This window comes from Astyanax mexicanus, chromosome 2 (assembly GCF_023375975.1).
Source record: "Astyanax mexicanus isolate ESR-SI-001 chromosome 2, AstMex3_surface, whole genome shotgun sequence".
Lineage (NCBI taxonomy): Eukaryota > Metazoa > Chordata > Actinopteri > Characiformes > Acestrorhamphidae > Astyanax > Astyanax mexicanus.
Window position 1 is genome coordinate 72,045,478 of NC_064409.1, and position 21,631 is coordinate 72,067,108.

Sequence of the window (21,631 nt, forward strand, 5' to 3'; positions counted from 1 at the left end):
ACAAGAGAGACAATAAACTGAGAAAGAGTGGAAAGAAATACTAGACGAATCAAAGAAAATGAGAGAGAAATAAGAAACAGAACGAAAAAAGGTGTGACTACAGAGTGAGATGGAATAAATAAGTAAGAAAAGAAAAAAGGAATGCGAGAAAAAGAAAAGAAAGAGTAAATGTACTCCAAAAAGAATTTAAGTGACAAGAGATAAAAAAGAAGAGATAAAGAAAACAGAGTGTTGAAAAGAATTAAGTAAAAATAATGGGGAGAAATAATAAAGACTAGATAAATCAGAGAGAATGAGAGAGAAAGATACTGTAGAAAAAGTACAAGAGAGAAAAGAGAGAAGAGACTGAACAGAATGAAAGGGTGAGAGATGAGAGACAATGAATGAACAAAGAAATAATGATAAAATAAAAAAGAGATTGTCAGAATATAAATACAGTTTAATCTGCCTTATATAGGTTCATATTTCTTTCAGTTTATTCAGGTTCCCCTCAGGTCCATTTATACCATATGTTTGGGTTCATTTACCCAGAACAGCCATAAATCATCTTTTTATCCCTACTGTTTAAACCTAAACTGGCTGTTTTTGTTTCTGTACCTTTAAAACTGCATTGTGTCAATGATCTGTAGACTGATTGGCTGTCCTGCGTTGTACTAACCTTGTATTAACTTTCACCAAACACAGGCTCATCTAAACAACTGTCAAAAAACTAAAGAAACTGAAAAAAAAAACAACTGCCACAAGGCAAAGAAGGCTATAAGAAGGCTGGTGGTTTCAACATAGTGGACTGTTATAAGGGACTGGATATTCAGGGGAAGTGTGGCAGTCAAGGTGAGATCTGGAAGACCATACAAATGCATATGCTGGTATTAAAAAAATAAAAATAAAATATAATACATAAAACAAGACATGACTGTATCCAAAACATCTATACTGATTATATTAACTGTTATATTAATTGTTTGACTTGTTGTTTGCTTCTCTGCTATCACACACATAATGAATTCAAATCAGAACATTTTATGGTTTAGTTTGCATGTGAAGACTGTATCTACTAGAGAGGGAATTTAATGGTTTTTATTTGTCAATAAACTGCATCCCACACTACTTTCTTTTAAAAAATACCCAGGGTCATTGAGTTTCCATGATATGGGCTCTTTAATGTAATTGGGAAATTATATAATAAAACTGTGAACCATTATTCATACAATGTAAACTTTAACGTGACTTCAAAAACTAAAATAATGCAGAAAAGTTTTACCGTAAATGCAACCTCTGTCTATGTGTTCTCTGTGTTTTTTTTTTCAGTTTTTAGAGTACTTATCATTTTTTAAATATTAATCAGTATATAGACTTGCTTAAAGTATTGTAATATTTCATAATATAACCATTCTATGATATTACATTTCTATATTTCCAATATTTCAATATATATTATTACATAAATTAACAAATAGATTTTTCAGGAGTCTATAGGTACAGACATCTGTTGCAGCAGTTTTTCTGTAGCTTCTCCTTTATAAATCATTGGTTGTTGAGTTCAGCAATTTCAGTTAAATATATCTTATAACAAACGAACAGAGTGATATTTGAGAAGTAAAATAAAGTTTATAGAATTTACAGAAAGTGTACAATAATTCTTTAAACAGAATCAGGCAGGTGTATACATTTAATATTTAGTAGATCCTCCTTTTGAGGAAATCACAGCCTCTAAATGCTTCCTATAGCTTACAATGAGAGTCTGGCTTCTGGCTGAAGGTATTTTGGATCATTCTTCTTTACAAAACATCTCCAGTTCAGTCAGGTTTGATGGTTTCTGATTATGAACAGCCGCATTAAAATCACACCACAGATTTTCAATAATATTCAGGTCTGTGGACTGAGATGATCTGAGATGATCATTCCAGAGTGTTGTATTTGTTCCTCTGCATGAATGCTTTAGTAGATTTTGAGCAGTGTTTAGTGTTTAGTGTTTAGGGTCGTTGTCTTGTTGAATGATCCAGCCCCGGCGCTTTAACTTCAAACTTTCTCACTGATTCTCGAACATTGTTTGCAAGAATATGCTGATATTGACTGGAATCCATGAGACCCTCAACTTTAACAAGATTCCCAGTACCTGCACTGGTCACACAGCCCCACAGCATGATGAACCACCACCCAATTTTGCTGTGGGGAGCAGTAAAGTGTTAATGTTGGAATGCTGTGTTCTTTTTCCTCAATGCATAAATAACCGCCTTCCAAATAACTCAAGTTTAGATTCATCAGTCCACAGAACCTTATTCCAAAATGAAGCTGGCTTGTCTAAATGTGTTTTTGCTTTAGCATACCTCAAGTGACTCTGTTTGTGGCGTGTGCTCAGAAAAGACTTCTTCTGCATTAATTACTCCTCCATACAGCCTCTCCTTGTGTAAAGTGAGCTGAATAGTGAATAGTGAACGATGCACAGTGACTCCATCTGCAGTAAGATGATGATGTAGGTGTTTGGAGCTCTGGTGGTCTGTAGGTTGACTGTGACTGTTCTCACCATCCTTCTCCTCTGATTATCTGAGATTTTTCTTGTTCTGCCACTTCAGGTCTTAACTAGAACTGTGTCTGTGATCTTCTATTTCCTCACTCTGTTCCTCACAGTGGAAACTGAAGCTGAAATCTCTGAGATTATTGAGCTTTTTGTATCCTTCCTCTAAATTATCATGCTGAAGAGTCTTTGTTTTCAGGACATTTGTGAATTTAAGTGTTTTGAGGCTCCCATGTTGCCACTCTTCAGAGAAGATGAGAAAAGAGGAGAAAAACTTGCAATTGGCTCCTTAACCCTTTCTCATAATTGGATTCAACTGTGTAAATGTAGGTCAAGGGTCAATAAGCTTACCAAACAGAGTTTATGTTCTAATAATTAGTGCTAAATGTATTCAGATTAATAATTATATAAATGTTTAAATAATTATTGTAGACTTTCAGATGCAGATGCTTGTTCTGCAGCAGTGCATGAGCTTGCCGAGCTGAACCGCGTGCCTGAGAAACTCAGTCGATCTCCCTGTAGAGATAAAAACACACAAAGACACAAAACACGAGATGAGCAAAGATTGCACCTCTGCGAGCGAGCGTGGCTCTGCCCGGTGACGTCAGTGATTAATGTTTAATGAAAATCATTTGTTCTGAGTGTGAAATGATGGTTGGTGGCGCAGAGAGAGCGAGCTGTGCTGTGCCGTGCTGAGCGGCTCCTCTCTCCAGCCATTCTCAGCCGCGCCATTGTGCAATTTTATTCAAGCAGCAAGAAACCTCCGACAAAACTACCATTTGCTGCTCTCACGTACGAGCGCACCGGAGCACGGGGCTTTGGGTGTGATAAGTGAGTCAGCTCAGAGTGAGTGTGCTGCTTTTCTCGCACTATTTTGGACTCGACTAGCTATTCAAGCCCCCAATCAGGAAGTGCTGCTACTGCTAGGAGAGGAACAACAGAGGCCTAGCAGCAAAACCACTCCACAGAACCAGATAGCACCATTACAGAGGTGCTTATAGTATTTCTTGCTTGTTGGCTCCCCCTACAGCCAGGAAGTGGAATTCATGCTTTGAGCAACTAATAAAGACATGCTATACACATGCATTTCTGGACAAGCTGAGAGATATGGATCCAGTTACATCATTTTTCTCTCCTCATCTGAGTTTAGTAGTGTTATTACTTGTTCTCATCCTATTAACACCTGTTTTGGTAAATCAAATCTTACTGATGTTAAATCAGGTGAGCTGCTGACGGAACTGAACATATACACATGCAGACTGAGGGCATCCAGGAGAAATCTGGAACTAAACTTTGTTCTAAAGCTTGGCTTTAGGATATAACATACTTAGTTAAAAATGAGACATTATTGTTACTTTTTACTGTATTTATGTTTATTTGCATCTGTTTAAATCATATTTGGTGCTTTTTCATTTACTTTTTATCTGTTTTTTTTTTTCAGTTTTTCTATTTTATTTAGGCAAAAACACTCAAATTGCTGAGAAAAATGAATTAGTGTAGTTTGCTTAGGTGCCTAAACCTTTGCACAGTTTTGTATGTACAATAATTCTATAATTACACACCATTTCACTGTTTCTGTTTCTCTGCATACTTTATATTATTCTCTTTTCACCCTGTTTTTAAAAGCTCAGGACCCCACAGGCAAGAAAGTGACCACAGAACAGCTATTATTATTATTATTATTATTATTATTATTATTATTATTATTTGGGTGGTGGATCATTATTATTCTCAGCACTGCAGTGATTAGCACTGATGTGTGTGTTGAGCTGGTGGTACAGTGAGTGGATCAGAAGAAGCAGTGCTGCTGGAGTTTTTAAACACTGTGTTCAATCATCAATCACTGTCCTTCACTCTATTACGCACTCCTACCTACAGCTGAAACACCTTGTAGATAAAGAAAAGTCAGAGACAGAATATCTGAATCTGTTGCTGCACAGTTTACAGTGTTAGTCATTCTCTAGTCCTTCATCAGTGCCCACAGGACACTGACCAAAAAGAAGATGCACCACCCAAAAAAATAGCTGCTCTGTGGTGTTTTCTCTCCTGTGGGGTTCTGAGCATTGAAGAACAGGGTGAAAGAAGGATAATAATAATAAAGTATGCACAGAAACAGATACAGAAGCACTACAGTCTGTAATTATAGAACTACAAAGTGTTTCTATATGCTCAGTGGAGCTGATACAATGGTCAATGAGTGCAGAAGCAAGGAGGTAATATTATATATGCATATTTAAATATGCATTACTGTTTTTGAGGAGCTCCCTTGGCTCCTCTGGTTTTGCGCAGTCAGTCAGTCGTCGGCTGCATTTACAGTTAATCCAAAACGCACAGCTGAGGACAGCATGCTGCTATTGTTTTAGAGGAATGTGAGCAGATCAGCGAGTTGCGTGGGGGAGACTTAGGCCTCCACACATTTCCACATTTCCACACATTTATTTTTTATAAGCATACAGGAGATTTTCTCTGTGTTTTAGCCTCTGTTCTCTGTGTGGACAGGCAAAACGCAGCTTTTTGAAAACGCTGACATCACATTGTGTCACACAAAGTGTTTGAGGTCAACCAACAACCAGGTTTAACCTATTAAAATGCATTGTCCTGTATACAGGCTACAGGTGTAGGTGATACAAAACCCTTATTTTCTGCAGTAAAAAAAAAAAATTACATTCTGAAAATGTGAGGGCTTTGAATTATCCTACAGGAGACACTTTGAGGAGCTGCCTGTTGTCTCTCTACTCCACTTAATAATTCCAGATCAGTAACAGGAATCAACCCAAATTCTGCAAGTTTGAAAATAGACGTAAAAACTAGAAAACATAACAAAACTAAAGGTTTGGAGGACACAAACTGTTTGATTTGTATTCAGGATTTGTATTGATTTTAAAATAAAGTTCAGGAAAGAGCCAATTTTACAAGTTTAGCATTATATTTTGACAGTAGCAGATTTACTTGACTATATTTCTATACTTTCTATTACAATTACAATTGTGCTTTTAGTATTGTTCCGTATCAAACATGAAACCTTTTTTTTATATGTAATGCTTGAATATAAATCCTCAAGATTTAGTGGTGTGATGTCATGCAGAAAATTGACAAAAAATTCTGGCCTGATAAGAGGTTAATTTTTCGTTAGACTGTATCAGAAACTACCCCGTCCATCTCCAGCGGAAACAAAGAGACATCACAGGAGACACACTTAAAATGCCAGGTGTGAACAGCTATTCATGTTGGCAATGATTTGTAATAGAACCACCCAGAATGCATGTTAATAACAGGTGTAAACAGGGGGTTCATCTCTTTTAGAAGGTTGGTGGAAAATATCTAAAAAAATCTCCACTCATTTGTTTATTGAGGAATGTGAATGATTCAGAATCACTGGCTTTAAATGTAGACAGCAGTGCCAGCAACTACATAAGTAAGTCTATTAGAGATTATTTTATAACTCCTAAACATCTTAAAACAGTATTCTGAGGCCAGTTTGAGACAATTTAGCCTCATTCGCTTCCAGAGTCAAAACTAAACAAAGAGAACTTCAGAAACACACCTGGATTTCTCTATGGTGTCCTTGCTGAGGTAAATGTACCAGTAGATGATGTTGAAAATGGCAAAGGCCAGTGGGAAGAGGATGCGGGAGTACTGGTCAATGGGGCTGGTCCCTGCCAGCGACATGTTTTGGGGTACGGCCGAGCCCTGCTGGAGGAAGATGGGTAGGCGGGTTTTGGGGGGTTCAGAGATGGAGCCCATCCTCTTTCTTACCCGGCCTCCAACACTGGTCTGTGACACCTGTAGAAGAACATATTAAGGAAACATACCCATAAATGATGTATTAAAATGATTAAAATGGTCAGAAAGTGCATGAAAAGTTAAAAAAAAAAAACTGAAAAACTGCCACATTATAATTATGTTAAAAAGTGAAAAATAACAATGTGCTAATATTTTGTGAAGATGGTCTCTTCTTCTGAGATGGGTTCCTCTACAGATTTCTGCATGCTGCTCTGAGGGAGTTTCCCCTGATTTTGTCTGTGCTGGAATTGCTGGAGGCCAGGATTTCTGTAAAGCTGCTTTGTGACAATTTGAGCTGAATTGAATCAAAGTGTCTTCCTTGGCATGTCGAGGATATTTGACACTTTTCTCTCCTGAACTATTGCCAAAAGCACATATTGAAAATATATTGGTTTAAAGCTTATTTTAAAATATAGATAGACGCACAGTGTAGCCTAGGGCTCCATGATAAATCAGATTTTTATCATTATTACAATGTGAGTTTTTACGATAAACACATAGAAAGAGCAGCAATAACACTGAGAGTGAGGTAGAACAGAGTAAAGTCAGGTAGAGTGAGGTTAAGCAAGGCAGAGTATGATAGATGAGTTAGAGTAGAGCAAGATAAATTGAGGTAGAGAGAGGAAGAGTGAGGAAAAGTAGAGTGAGGTACAGTGGAGCGATGTAGAGTGAGGCAGAGAAAGGTAGAGTGAGCTATAGTAGAGTGAGCTAGAGAAGAGTGAGGTAGAGATGTGTAATTAACACAGAAAGCTGGAATAACACAGACGTAGAGAGCGGTAGAACAAAGTAGAGTGAGGTAGACAGAGTAAGGAAGAGTGGGGTAGAGCAAGCTAGAACAAGGCGAGGGAGATAGGGTAGAGCAAGGTTAAGTGACGAGAGAGAGGTAGAGTGAGTTAAAGTAGAGCGAGGCAGAGTGAGGTAGAGTATAGTGAGGCAGAGTAGAGCAAGGTTAGGTAAGATAAAGAGAGGTAGAGTGAGTTAAAGTAGAGCGAGGTATGGTAGAGTGAGGTAGAAGTAGGCAAGATTAAGTGAAGTAGAGTAAATTAAAGTAACGCAATGCATGGCAGAGCGAGGCAGAGTGAGGTAGAGCAAGTTAAAGTGAGGTAGAGAGAGTAAAGTAGAGTGAGGTAGAGTAGAACAAAGTAAAGTAAGGCAGAGTGAGGTAGAGCAGGACAGAGTGGGATAGAGTGAGGTAGAGTAGAGCAAGGTTAAGTGAGGTGTAGAGAGAGGTAGAGTGAGTTAAAGCAGAGTGAGGTACGCTAGAGTGAGGTAGAGCAAGATAAAGTAAGGAAGAGGGAGTAAAGTAGAGTGAGGTACAGTAGAACAAAGTAAAGTAAGGCAGAGTGAGGTAGAGCAAGGTAAAGTACAGTGAGGTAGAGCAGGGCTGAGTGGGATAGAGTGAGGTAGAGTAGAGCAAGGTTAAGTGAGGTAGAGAGAGGTAGAGTGAGTAAAAGCAGAGTGAGGTACGCTAGAGTGAGGTACGCTAAAGTGAGGTAGAGCAGAGCAAGGTTAAGTGAAGTAGAGAGAGGTAGAGTGAGTTAAAGCAGAGTGAGGTACGCTAGAGTGAGGTACGCTAGAGTGAGGTAGAGCAGAGCAAGGTTAAGTGAGGTAGAGAGAGGTAGAGTGAGTAAAAGCAGAGTGAGGTACGCTAGAGTGAGGTACGCTAAAGTGAGGTAGAGCAGAGCAAGGTTAAGTGAAGTAGAGAGAGGTAGAGTGAGTTAAAGCAGAGTGAGGTACGCTAGAGTGAGGTAAAGCAAGATAAAGTGAGGAAGAGCAGAGCATGGTTAAGTGAGGTAGAGAGAGGTAGAGTGAGTTAAAGCAGAGTGAGGTACACTAGAGTAAAGTATGCTAGAGTGAGGTAGAGCAAGATAAAGTGAGGTAGAGAGAGTAGAGTAGAGTGAGGTACGCAAGAGTGAGGTAGAGTAGAGCAAGGTTAAGTGAGGTGTAGAGAGAGGTAGAGTGAGTTAAAGCAGAGTGAGGTACGCTAGAGTGAGGTAGAGCAAGATAAAGTAAGGAAGAGGGAGTAAAGTAGAGTGAGGTACAGTAGAACAAAGTAAAGTAAGGCAGAGTGAGGTAGAGCAGGACAGAGTGGGATAGAGTGAGGTAGAGTAGAGCAAGGTTAAGTGAGGTGTAGAGAGAGGTAGAGTGAGTTAAAGCAGAGTGAGGTACGCTAGAGTAAAGTATGCTAGAGTGAGGTAGAGCAAGATAAAGTGAGGTAGAGAGAGTAGAGTAGAGTGAGGTACGCAAGAGTGAGGTAGAATAGAGCAAGGTTAAGTGAGGTGTAGAGAGAGGTAGAGTGAGTTAAAGCAGAGTGAGGTATAGTAGAGTGAGGTAGAGAGAGTAAAGTAGAGTGAGATACAGTAGAACACAGTAGAATAAGGCAGAGTGAGGTAGAGCAGGGGAAAAGGAAAGTGATGCAGAGAAAGGTAGAGTGCGGTAGATGAAGGTAGAGTGAGGTAAAGTATTTATTAAATTAGAGTCATTTAGGATATTAATTTATGGTTATGCTTTATATCAGTATCAGAATATACAACAGCATTATCATATATCTGAGTTGTACATCTCTACTTCCCAAACACGCGTATTTATAGCAAAACCTCTCCAAAATATCCCCAATCTTTATATGGGCAGTGTATGTATGCCTAAGCTGGCGTGTGAATACAGTACAGTACCCAGGATAGGAAGGATACTGTAAATGAGGGTGACTCTATAGAAGAAGATCTGGAGGAAAGGAAGTGCCTGTGACTCAGTAGCAACTTTGCGGTGTGAAAAAGCTGCTTACGTGCATCTTTTCCTGCATTACAGGTGACGTTTAAAGCTCAGAAAGTGCTGAAACAACTCAACGGCAAGCCCGAGATTACCAGCGAGTCTGCTAACGGAGAACATGCCTCTACATACACACTGTTGCACTTCCTAGAAGGTGCACCTTGAAGCACTTTTTGTTGCCAACTGCAGCAATACGTGCCTTCGTGGCATAAATGGCTGCATATTCTGCTTTTGTCCTGCACTTTCTGGCTGTTAATTGAGTAATAGCTCACTATTTTAAAGCAGCTGTTTTTTTGTTACTGTGTCTTCATGGAAATAAAAATGACTGGTGGTCCTGTGTGTCCATGCTAAAGACCAAGAGTTATACAGCTTCTCAAAAAAAAAAAAAAAAAGTATATATATATATATATATATAACTATGAATAACTTTATATAAAACATGTCTGACACATCTAAAATAAAAGGCGTGCAGGGTAGTGAACTACAGCATCGACATGGTATCACTATAAACCCTTGGTTTATTATTCACTAACGACCCTAATGCACAAAAGCATATGTCATGAAGTCCCACAGGGTTCTATTGTAGGGCCTATCAAACTGATCATGTTGATAATGATAGCACTATGGTTATTATAGTAAAGAACTGAATTATGGGCTTACACAAAGTTACAAAGTTAAATACAGCTCTACAGAAAACATGAGAGCACTCAAAAAATGATGAGTTTCTTTGATTTTACCAAATTGAAAACCTCTGGAATATGATCAAGAGGAAGATGGATGAACACAAACCATCAAACCAAACTGAACTGCTTGAAGTTTTTCACCAGGAGTGACATAAAGTTATCCAAAAGCAGTGTGTAAGACTGGTGGAGGAGAACATGTCAAGATGCATGAAAACTGTGATTAAAAAACAGGGTTATTCCACCAAATATTGATTTCTGAACTCTTAAAACTTTATGAATATGAACTTGTTTTCTTTGCATTATCTGAGGTCTGAAAGCTCTGCATCTTTTTTGTTATTTCAGCCATTTCTCATTTTCTGCAAATAAATGCTCTAAATGACCATATTTTATTAGGAATTTGGGAGAAATGTTGTCCGTAGTTTATAGAATAAAACACCAATGTTCATTTTGCTCAAACATATACCTATAAATAGCAAAATCAGAGAATCTGATTCAGAAACTGAAGTGGTCTCTTAATTTTTTCCAGAGCTGTATAATTTAAGCACTAAACATACACCACACCACCACACAAACCTCAGTTACACACCAAGATGAGCCAGCAGACTTCATCTGACGGTGGGATCTGTACCTACTATCGGTGATAAGTCATCATCAGATAAGGAAGATGCATGTACTTGACATATTTAAGTGATGCCCAAATGATTTTTCCTTAATGCCCTGGATCATTCCTCAAACCACTATCAACATTTTATGGCCTTGACTAGCATTTATATTTTATATCTTCATTCAAGTAATGGAATTTACAGGACATATTATTCCTTAAAGAACCTTAAAATTGGGTGATAGTTCTTAAAACCTTCAAAAGGTCCTCAGAATCGTGCATATTAATTTAAAGAATGCTTCTGCATGAATCTAAAAGAGGATCTATGATGTTGCTTAATCAAAATCATTTGAAGCAGCTTTATAATTATAATTGTGGCTGTGACATCACCACCAATATGAATTCAATACAGGCTGATTTTACAGATATAGGAATTCTATGAACAAACAAAAAAAACAAAAATATCACTACATTTTGAAATTGTATGAATGTTTACATTGTTCATGAATTAAGTTATGTATTATTTATAATAGGCTAATAAAAAACTTATATTCCTTATATTCCTATATACAGCTACACTTTAGTTTCTGAATCAGTTTCTCTGATTTTGCTATTTATAGGTATATATTTGAGTAAAATAAACATTGTTGTTTTATTTTATAAACTACAGACAACTTTTTTCCCAAATTCCTAATAAAAATATTGTCATTTAGAGCATTTATTTGCATAAAATGAGAAATGGCTGAAATAACAAAAGAAAAAAAAAAACAATGCAAAGAAAACAAGCTCATATTGACAAAGATTTAAGAGTTCAGAAATCAATATCTGGTGGAATAACACTGGTTTTTAATCACAGTTTTCATGCATCTTGGCATGTTCTCCTCCACCAGTCTTACACACTGCTTTTGGATAACTTTATGCAACTCCTTGGTTTGATGGCTTGTGATCATCCATCTTCTTCTTGATTATATTCCAGAGGTTTTCAAAGAAACTCATCATTTTTAAGTGGTCTCTTTTTTTCTCTTATTTATTCTAGAGCTGTTTACAACTGATGGTATTTAAAAGGTATTTTTACATGGTATTTTATGTCTGTGCACAAATTTGAGGATATTTTATGAATAATAATAATTGTTTGGAGCAAACACTAAATCATATCATATATTTATGTGTGAGGACAGAGTGCAGAGCTGCACATCCCCCTCCCAGTGTGGAGGAACAGGAGGATAGTCGGTAGCATCTCTGCAGCACACACACACCCACAGGTAGCAGAGATTACTGAAGAGCTCACGGAGTGCGGTTCTAATACGGAGGCTATTTTTAAAGCGGCAGGCGTGAGCTGGCCACATGGGAGCGCTCTCTGGAGACACTGCATGCCTGCACCATTAGCATATCCAGCCTCAGCGCTACACATATCATCACACATGTCCTTATTCAGAGACCACTCTCACAACACACTGCCAGACCAGGATGGAGGCTGGCTGACAGAGTCATTTTACCTCATTTTACCTCATTTTTAACCGCATGGTGTCCTTTTTATTTTATTTTATTTTTACAAACCTTTAAATGTTAACACACAATTTACCAGCTTCCAAAGCACTGAGTTCAGAAGGTAGATTACTTTTTTATTTATGCTGAAATATGGATTAAATATATTAAGTTACTATCTTTTAAAATTTCAGCTGGAACACTTTTTTTGGAACACAGTTCACAAATAACAATCTGTGTTCAAAGTTAAAAATATATAATAAACAAAGCAAAAAAAATAGCTATTTATAGTAAAGAGTAACTGTTTATTTTACCTTGAGTGTATTGACAAATATCTTTCAATAATGATTACTTATCTTAGTATCTATAATTACATAATTATTGTGTGAAACCTTGTATTTTATAGGCATTAACCAATACTCACATTATATTTGATCATTTTTACTCACAGTGTATTTTACACGCATTTATATAAAAGATTAACCAATAATCACAATATATCCTTTACACATATAGTAAAACATTGTTTGATATGGCATGTGACTAACACAGACTTTATTATATGACAGATTAACCCACATTAACATATAACATATGAGATGTAGCTCAGGCTTGAAGTATTTTGTTTTACTGCATGACCCTAACTAACGGTCATCAATTCGACTGGTACGGGGCTAATTTGCTACAAAAAGGCTATTAGATCAAAGCAGCCTTTTGGTGAGTGAGTGCCTCCCTAAAAAACCTCTGCTTCAAAGCGGGGGGTGACGCACACACACAGATAGTGCCAGGATGGAAGAACACAGTCAAGGTCAAACACTAGTGGTCCAGTTAGACACGTGCATGCTAACATGAGATGATTTTAACAACGCCTCATCAACAGGCTTACGTCATTTTGGGTATAAAACATGGAGTCAGATCAGAGGGGGTCAGAACTCTTACTGAGACGGCTGTAACACTGTCTTATATGTATTGGTTCTCCTGAATATTCAGTACTTTGTAATAAATACCTGGTTTGCTTTCAGCTTCACTCCACCTGTCTGACTCTCTCTATCAAACGAACACGCAGGGGAGTTGTACCCCGGACGAGAGGTGGGAGTAGCCCACCTTTCATTTTCTTTTCTACAACAATAGGTATATTTTTTGTAAAATGAACTTTGTTCTTTTATTCTATAAACTACAGACAATATTTCTCCCAAATTCCAAATTAAATAATGTAATTTAAAGCATTTATTTGCAGAAAATGAGAAACGGCTGAAATAACTATAAAGATGCAGAGCTTTCAGACCTCAAATAATGCAAAGAAAACAAGTTCATATTTATAAAGTTTTAAGAGTTCAGAAATCAGTATTTGGTGGAATAAACCTGTTTTTTTTATCACAGTTTTCATGCATCTTGGCATGTTAGGCTTCCAATACAATGTACAAAAACAATTCAATATTTTAGTTAATTGGATTCAACTGGACTTTATATTAGAGTATTAGATTATTCTTTTGTGTGCATTACAGGCAGAAAACAGCATTATTATATTTTTCCATTCCAACTCTGAATATAAAAACACGTTAGTAACTACAATTAGGGTCACAAATAACACAGTACTTAACACAGTAATTAACATTGTTAAATTATTAAGTAATGTCTTAACTTTATATTAACGGACAATAGTTAAGATATTAAAACATCATTAAATTTAAATGATTAAGAATGGTGTACATAATAAAAAAAATTGAGACATTACTATAAAATGTTATTTTTTATTAATGCATTAACTTGTGGCAATTATTAATTAGTTCATTCATTTTAATAAACAGGTACTGTTAATTAATGTACTCTTATTGTAAAGTAAACTGTGTGAGCGTATATCAGGATGCTAATAATAACTCCGGGGTTATTTTTATGAGCAGCTTTGACGTGTGTCACGCTACAGTTCACAGTTCACATGCAAACAAATGGTGCAGTCCAGAAGGTGGGCACAACTCCTTCTGAGCGCTGGCGTCTCTCAGAGCTGCCTCCTTACCCCATCCCGGAGTATTTTCCATGCCACAGTAACCTTTGGATTAGTCACTGGGGTCTAGGCCCAGATGTCTATAAAGCTGCTTTCTGACAAGCTGTAGTGTGAGAAGAGCTATATAAATAGAACTGTGGCGCAGAGCCTCTCCGCCTGCTAAAAGAGCTGTCACCCTCATCACACTCACCACAAACCACGTCAATCACTGCTCCGGCTGAGGGGCAACACTGGGGAACGGAATCTATCACTCTGACCACGCCTGCGTGTGTATGCTTCTGCGGACGCAGTGATTTTAACCTCATCATACTCAAAACTCATCATAAAACTATTATCACTCAGCTGCATGTAGGGCCATAGGGAAAGAAGGGTTCTATGTATAGGTTATGTTACGGTTGGGGTAGGTGTTGGATCTGTTTTTATATATATTTATTTTTATGTATATATATTGGGTACCACTTTAAAATAAGACTACCTTCATAAAGGGTTTATAAATGGTGTACAATTAGTTTATTAATGGTTACTAATTAGGTTGTAAATGCCTTAAAAATAATTAATATTCAGTTATAACACATACGTAGAAAGGGCAACAGTGGCCTGTTGTTTGCCAAATAGTGAACCCATAGCCATCTATATTGTTGCCCTTTCTACATGTGTTATGTATTATAACTGATTATTAATGATTTTTAAGGAATTTACAACCTAATTGGTAACCATTAATAAACTAATTGTAAACCATTTATAAACTCTTTATAAAGGTAGTCTTATTTTAAAGTGGTACCAAATATTGTTGTGTTTGTATGTATTCATGTTAAATTATTTGTTATTTATTTTATACAGAAATAATAATAAAAAAAAAATTTCTGCTGAATGTTTGAAACTGTAAGATTTGCCATAGCAAATCCTTCAGTTTGCATCTCTTGAGAAGGTCTTTTTGGGATTTTGAGGTGTGTTTAGGATCGTTGTCCTGCTGTAGAAATCGTGGTATTATTGGTAGTTAAAGGTGTAATTCCATTGTTTTTTAAACATTCATTTTAAAATGTCTAGTTGTGGTCTCTAGAATAAATGCCATGTGAGCTGTTTGTGCTCCGGTGATCTGGTATATCGCTACTTTAGTCCAGTGGAGGAGTGGGCAGTGAGAAACAATAGGATTTCAGCTCTTGCTCATGAATATATTTATACATGCAAACATATCGCCTCTGTTTGACTGATTGACAGCACTGCGACACCGTGAGGCAGCGAGATGGACAACAGTTAGAAACATTAAATGTTTAAAAATTTCTGTATTTTAAAATAACAGTCTTTGCAATGTCATATGTTACTTTACAACATGTGCAATGCCCTGCTAAGTGCAGTTCAGCCACTGACCAAGTCTTAGAGTCTCTGTAAAGCGCAAAATCCACCGGAGATCCTATTTAAACCTATAGTTACTTACACACATAGACGGATAGTCCAGGTCCATAAAGTAAAAGTCCAAATCCTGGCGTGGATTTTTACTTTTAACTAGTGTAAACAAAACTGTTCTAAACATACACCTACCTATCTCAATTGCACTAAGCTGGTGGTGTTCCATAGACAAATTCTAACCATTTGTTCCTTAGCTCTGAAATACTGGGCAAAGGATATAACACTGATGTGTCATTTGCACAAATAACATCACAACAATGCATCAATTTGCTCCAAACATACCTTTACAGACTGTAGCCAATTTGTAGCCAAACATCTATCTCAAATGAATGCAGTTTTCTTACAGTCCATTTGAGCCAAGATGATGCATGCAGTTACACAAACTGCAGCGGACGTGTCACTATTACTATAAAGTAATTTAAATTTACAATTCTATTTCTTTATTCTGATTTAAAAATACATCACTAAAAGCCTTTAGCATCTTAAAGCTAATGTCCGTAAGTGATTGTGATTTAGGGGATTTAAGGCCCTCTCTGGTGAGAATATGTAAAGAGCAGAGCGGATTAATCCAATTCCAGGTTATGTTCAGTCAAAGTGAGAGAGAGAGAAAGAGAGAGAGCGAGAGAGCACTCAGTCAGAAAATGTACTCCTTTGTTTCTTTGTTTTTACTATGAGTGAATGAGCTACTGAGCTCTGAGTTTCCTCTTCTGAAGTCTCCATTGCTCCACCAGCCGCTCACGTTCAGTAAAACTGAGCCAGATCCTCTTTTAGAGGCTGTACATGTGACGTAAGTATGTAAAGACGTCTGACGCTGCCAGAAGAAGAACTCTTGCGAAAAGCAACCCGACACCCCAGTTTTTAAAATAAATATATATTAGGCTTGTTTAGTCTTTATGCTTTAGGCTTATGTTTAGTCAGCTCTGCACAGCATACGTATGATAGATGATGGTATAGGTGAGATGCTATTAGTCTACTATTGGAAATACTTCATAATATAATCAGGAAAAATACTGTATAACCTATCATGATATTGATCAACCATTTATGAATGATATACAATAGTTACCGAGTCTTCTTCATCATCGCTGCCCTCAGCAATGGACTCCAACACGGATCCTCTGGAGACTCTGCGTCTCATTCTGTTGGCCTCCAGAGTAGAAAAGTAGTTAACTGCAGCAAACTCCACCAGAGCAGAGGCTACGAACGCAAAGCAGACCGCAATGAACCAGTCCATGGCCGTGGCGTACGATACCTTGGGCAGGGAGGAGCGGGCGCTGATGCTCAGGGTGGTCATGGTCAGAACTGTGGTGATTCCTGCAGGTCAGAGCACATTACAGGTGGAACATCATACATTGATGAGCATACATCGAACTGACTGAACTTCATTTCTTAAAGTATTTGTTTCTTTACTTAGTTGAGTAGTTCTTGCTTCTCATAATATGGATTAGAACATTACTCAAATAGAGCCATTCACTGTATACCTGTAACTCTACCTCTTCACTACTTTACAACTGATGCTCTCAAACACATTAATATTAAGAGGCAAGAAATTCAAGTAACTCTTGATGATTTCAGCACAGCTGTTAACTGAAAGCCTTAATTCCTGGTGACTCTACCTCATAAAGCTGACTCAGAAAATCCAGACAAGATGTGCAAAACTGTCTAATCTAAGCAAGAGGAACTAAAAAAAAAAAAACACTGAATATAAGGTGTGTCCAAACTTTTGACTGGTGCTGTATATACAGGTTAAACCTTTGGCATAAACCCTTGAAGGATGTTTTCCCTGAAAAGTATGTGTCACCCTGAAGACCTCGTAACATTACTGTGCTGATTTATTTTTTTATTATTATTACAAATAATTTCTTTTAGCAATAAGATGGTTTTAACTATAGAAACTACAGATCACATTAGAACAGATGCAGGTAAACATAGATATAGTTAAAAAAAAAAAAAGCTAATAATTTCTCATTTTACAGAAAGTTAGTGATGAATGATAATAACTATAACTAATACTCAAATCTCATGAGATAAAATTAATAATGTTATTAGTATTAATTCTACTATAAGTAGTATTTTTGAATAATACTTATGCGCTGCCTGACCAAAAAAAAAGTCTCCACCTGGTTTTAAGTAAGTAAATGATGTGGGGTTGATGCTGCAGTTGGTCTGCAGGTTTAGGTTCAGCAACAGTATGTGCTGAAAGAATGAGGTCAGCTGACTACCTGAATATACTGAATATAGACCAGGTTATTCCATCAATGGATTTTTTCTTCCCAAGATAACAATATCAGGATTCATGGGTCTGGAATTGTGAAAGAGTGATTCAGGGAGCATGAGATCATCATTTTCACACATGGATTGAGAGAGTTCACCACAGAGTCCAGAATCTTTGGGATGTGCTGGATGGAGAAGACTTTGTGCAGCGGTTGGTCAGACTCTACCATCATCAATGCTGCTGCAAGATCTTGGTGAAAACTTAATGCAACACTTGATTAAAATAAATCTTGTGACATTACAGAAGCTTATTAAAACAATGCCACAGTGAATACGTCAAAACAATCTTTTTAGGCCAGACAGTGTATTATGTCTCAGTATTATAATGAAATATTTTCAGAAATTGTGTCTGTACCTATAAATATTTCAGTGATTTAAGGCAGTATTCCTAAAATGCAGTTCAGGGGATATTAAGCCACTTCTAAACACATTAAGAAACCCTGGTTTACACTGTGATCAGTATCTCTCTGTGCTTAATATGCTCAAAGCAGGGTGATCAGTCTGATCCATACAGTGTAGAAAGGGGTGAGTGCACCCTCTGCAGGCAGGTGGATGAAGGGTCTTGCAAAAAGGGGCTGCAGAGACTCTAAAAAGTCCCCTTATTGACACGGACCATGTATTTATTTTAAAGCAATCAATAGTTGTAAATTATTATAAAAAAATATGTGATTAAATGCAGCAACTATGTACAATATGACATCAAGAGACCAACTCAGTTTCTGAATTAGTTTCTCTGATTTTGCTATTTATAGGTATATGTTACAATATAGTGTAAAATATTGTTATTTAGAGCATTTATTTGCAGAAAATGAGAAATGGCTGAAATAACAAAAAAGATGCAGAGCTTTCAGACCTCAAATAATGCAAAAAAAAAACAAGTTAATTTTTTTAAAGTTTCAGTTTCAGTTCAGAAATCAATATTTGGTGGAATAACCCTGTTTTCATGCTTAATGTTCTCCTCCACCAGTCTTACACACTGCTTTTGGATAATGCCACTCCTGGTGCAAACATATAAGCAGTTCAGTTTGGTTTGATGGTTTGTGATCATCCATCTTCTTCTTTATTATATTCTAGAGGTTTTCAATTTGGTAAAATCTAAGAAAATCTAAGAATCAAATTGATCTCTTTTTTTTTTTTTTTAACAGAAACCCAAAGATTTGTAGAGCGAATTTCCATGACTTTTCTAAAAACTTTTCCAAAACTTATTTAGACCTGGAAATTGTTATTTACAAATACCATTACTTTTTTCAGGTTTTTCATGACCGTATGAACCTTGCACTAAAGACACATTGAACAGTGGCTTTGGTCTGATTCTCAAAAATCGAATTTTATGGATTTCAAAATCAATCTGGATACAATCTAGATATGCCAAAAATCTGATTCAGGCTGGAAGTATGAACATAGCCTAAGGGCCTGTATGTGGGTCCACATTTAAACTGCTCACTCCCGAGACTACATAACCCAGCGCCTGTTTTTTTTTTCTTTTTTTTACTTATTTTTGAATTTACAGACTTTAAATCAATTCACATAAGAGTTTTCTTTTATGTTATAGTTAGATTAGAGTTTATATTAGTTGAAAGATTAAGGTTTTTGATGATAGTTCATTTCATGGCTTTTTACTATGATAGAACACATGAGCAGCACCAGGCAGATTTATTTTTCTTGATTTTCCAACCTCTAAGTTCTGTTTGAGAGCTGGCAGTTTCTAAGCTGTTTTTCTGGACACTATTGGGGTTATTTAACTGTTATTTGATTTCATACCTCATATAAATATTTTAGAAGTACTGGTTGGCTGAATATACTGGCTGATTTATTTTTTTTTTTGACAAATCAACAGCAGCAATGACATCATGAGATTTACCTCAAAGACCCAGAATGAAAGTAAACGGAAGTGGATTATGGTGTTTTGAGACAATAAATGCCGTTATAATGACAGAATATGCATGGCAACATGGAAATATGAAGGTAAGTCTATTCTTTAGGTGTATTTTACAATAGATTTTTCAAAAACAGTTCAGTTCAGAGCGAGGTCAGTGCTATTTTTAGTGTCGGTGCGTTAACATATTCCTGAGCAATTAAGCTGTATAAACAATGCACGATTTTTGACGCAATTTGCATCAATGGGGTTCTAAGTGTTAAATTCATTTGTATGTACAGGGGTTGGACAATAAAACTGAAACACCTGTCTAAAAAAACTGTTTAGTGTGGGAGGTTTCATGGCTAAATTGGAGCAGCCTGGTGGCCAATCTTCATTAATTGCACATTGCACCAGTAAGAGCAGAGTGTGAAGGTTGAGTTAGCAGGGTAAGAGCACAGTTCTGCTCAAAATATTGCAATGCACACAACATTATGGGTGACATACCAGAGTTCAAAAGAGGACAAATTGTTGGTGCACGTCTTTCTGGAGCATCTGTGACCAAGACAGCAAGTCTTTGTGATGCATCAAGAGCCACGGTATCCAGGGTAATGTCAGCAACCACATCCAACAGGATTAACTGTGGACGCTGTAAGAGGAAGCTGTCTGAAAGGGATGTTCGGGTGCTAACCCGGATCATATGCAAAAAACATAAAACCACGGCTGCCCAAATCACGGCAGAATTCAATGTGCACCTCAACTCTCCTGTTTCCACCAGAACTGTCTGTCGAGACAATAAATTATTGTGGTCTAAAACCAGGTGTTTCAGTTTTATTGTCCAACCCCTGTAAGTACAGCACATGGTGGTCTGATGCAGAACGACCACCAGCTCCTTCCTACCGGCAACAGTGCGAGCAGGGACCGACTCCTTGTTGATCCAGAAGGCCACTTGTGACAGCACCACCACCATGATGAGGGGAATGTAGGTTTGGATCAAATGGTATCCCAGTTTCCTCTGGAGGACAAAATGAACAACTTTGACGGAATAATGGCCTGCATAAGAGAGAGAGAGAGAGAGAGAGAGAGAGAGAGAGAGAGAGGAGAGTGCCAGTAAGGGCAAAGGAGGACACGTTGAGCTTAAGGAGGAGGCTCTGCTACAACTATTTATAGTTATTCAGTTAAAACACAGTGTACTAAGAGACTGAAAGAGAGAGAATCCTTCAGCATATACTGCATATTAGTGCTGTCACTAACAATTTCAGTCCATTTCATTAGTAATTGAATGGTTTACACATTATTTTTTAAACCCAAACCATAAAAAAGGCCTGTCAAAGACAAAGACAGTAACACACTAAAAATAAACAACACAGTGCCAAAAACGCAGGGAAATACATTTTTTTGCATCTAGCAAATGCAAATACGGCTATATCTATATCTTTAAACAGCAGTGTTCACTGCAGACATCCCCACTTTAAAAATAACCCCAGCTATTTGAGGAGAAGGCTGTTAGCAGACGGCATAGACGTTCAGCAAAGACCCTTTTAAACCTTCCAAACAATTGACTTAATATTTTTAACCCAAGCAGGCATAGAACTGGGAAAGAAAGTGTGAGTCACATTTTATTGTCCTGAATTTAATATAGTTCCTAAGTTAAGTTAGCAGGAAAGAAAAAGCACAGAAAATACAGAAAACTGCAGAACAGAAACAGACACCACTGACCTGGCTGTAATCTTTAATCAGTTTTTAAATAAGTTAAATTTGTTTCTATTTTTTTTCCCATTGGAATAAGCCATGCAAGCTTAAGCCATGACACTACCTCCACTGTGTTTCACAGATGAGCCGGTATGTTTAGATTCATGAACAGTTCCTTTCTTTTTTTTCAAACTATTACCTTTCCATCACATTGGTAAAGGTTAATCTTTGTCTCTTCAGGCCATAATCAGTCCACAGGTTTTTCTCTGTAACTTTTTTTGGTAAATTCCAGCCTGATCTTCCTGTTCACCTCGTTAATAGTGGTTTTCATCTTCTGGTGTAGCTTCTGTGTAGCTACTTTTGTTCATGAAGTGTTCCGTAAACTGTAGATTGTGATACCTTCTCTCCTGCCCTCTGTTGCTTTAAACAGTTGTTTTAGGGTTTGCCTTTACACCACTCACAATGTTTCTGTTATCAACAGAAATGCTGAGGTTTTCCTTGGTCTACCTCTTCAACATCTGTTACGTAGTACACCAATGATGACTTTCTTCTTCAGGATATTCCAAAC

The 21,631-nt window shown here is 37.2% G+C and overlaps 1 protein-coding gene across 1 annotated transcript in view; it reads right to left on the minus strand.

Annotated features, from left to right (window-relative positions):
* Window positions 1-364: 364 nt before the first annotated feature.
* The window catches only part of gabra6a (gamma-aminobutyric acid type A receptor subunit alpha6a), a 31,100-nt gene continuing 9,833 nt past the window's right edge, over window positions 365-21,631 (minus strand). Inside the window, exons 7-10 of the mRNA XM_007253630.4 lie at window positions 20,272-20,424; window positions 16,309-16,556; window positions 6,060-6,298; window positions 365-3,031 (exon numbers count right to left, since the gene is read on the minus strand). Of these exons, the coding sequence (XP_007253692.1) occupies window positions 3,019-3,031; window positions 6,060-6,298; window positions 16,309-16,556; window positions 20,272-20,424 (653 nt within the window). The 3' untranslated portion in view covers window positions 365-3,018. The remainder of the gene's footprint in view (window positions 3,032-6,059; window positions 6,299-16,308; window positions 16,557-20,271; window positions 20,425-21,631) is intronic.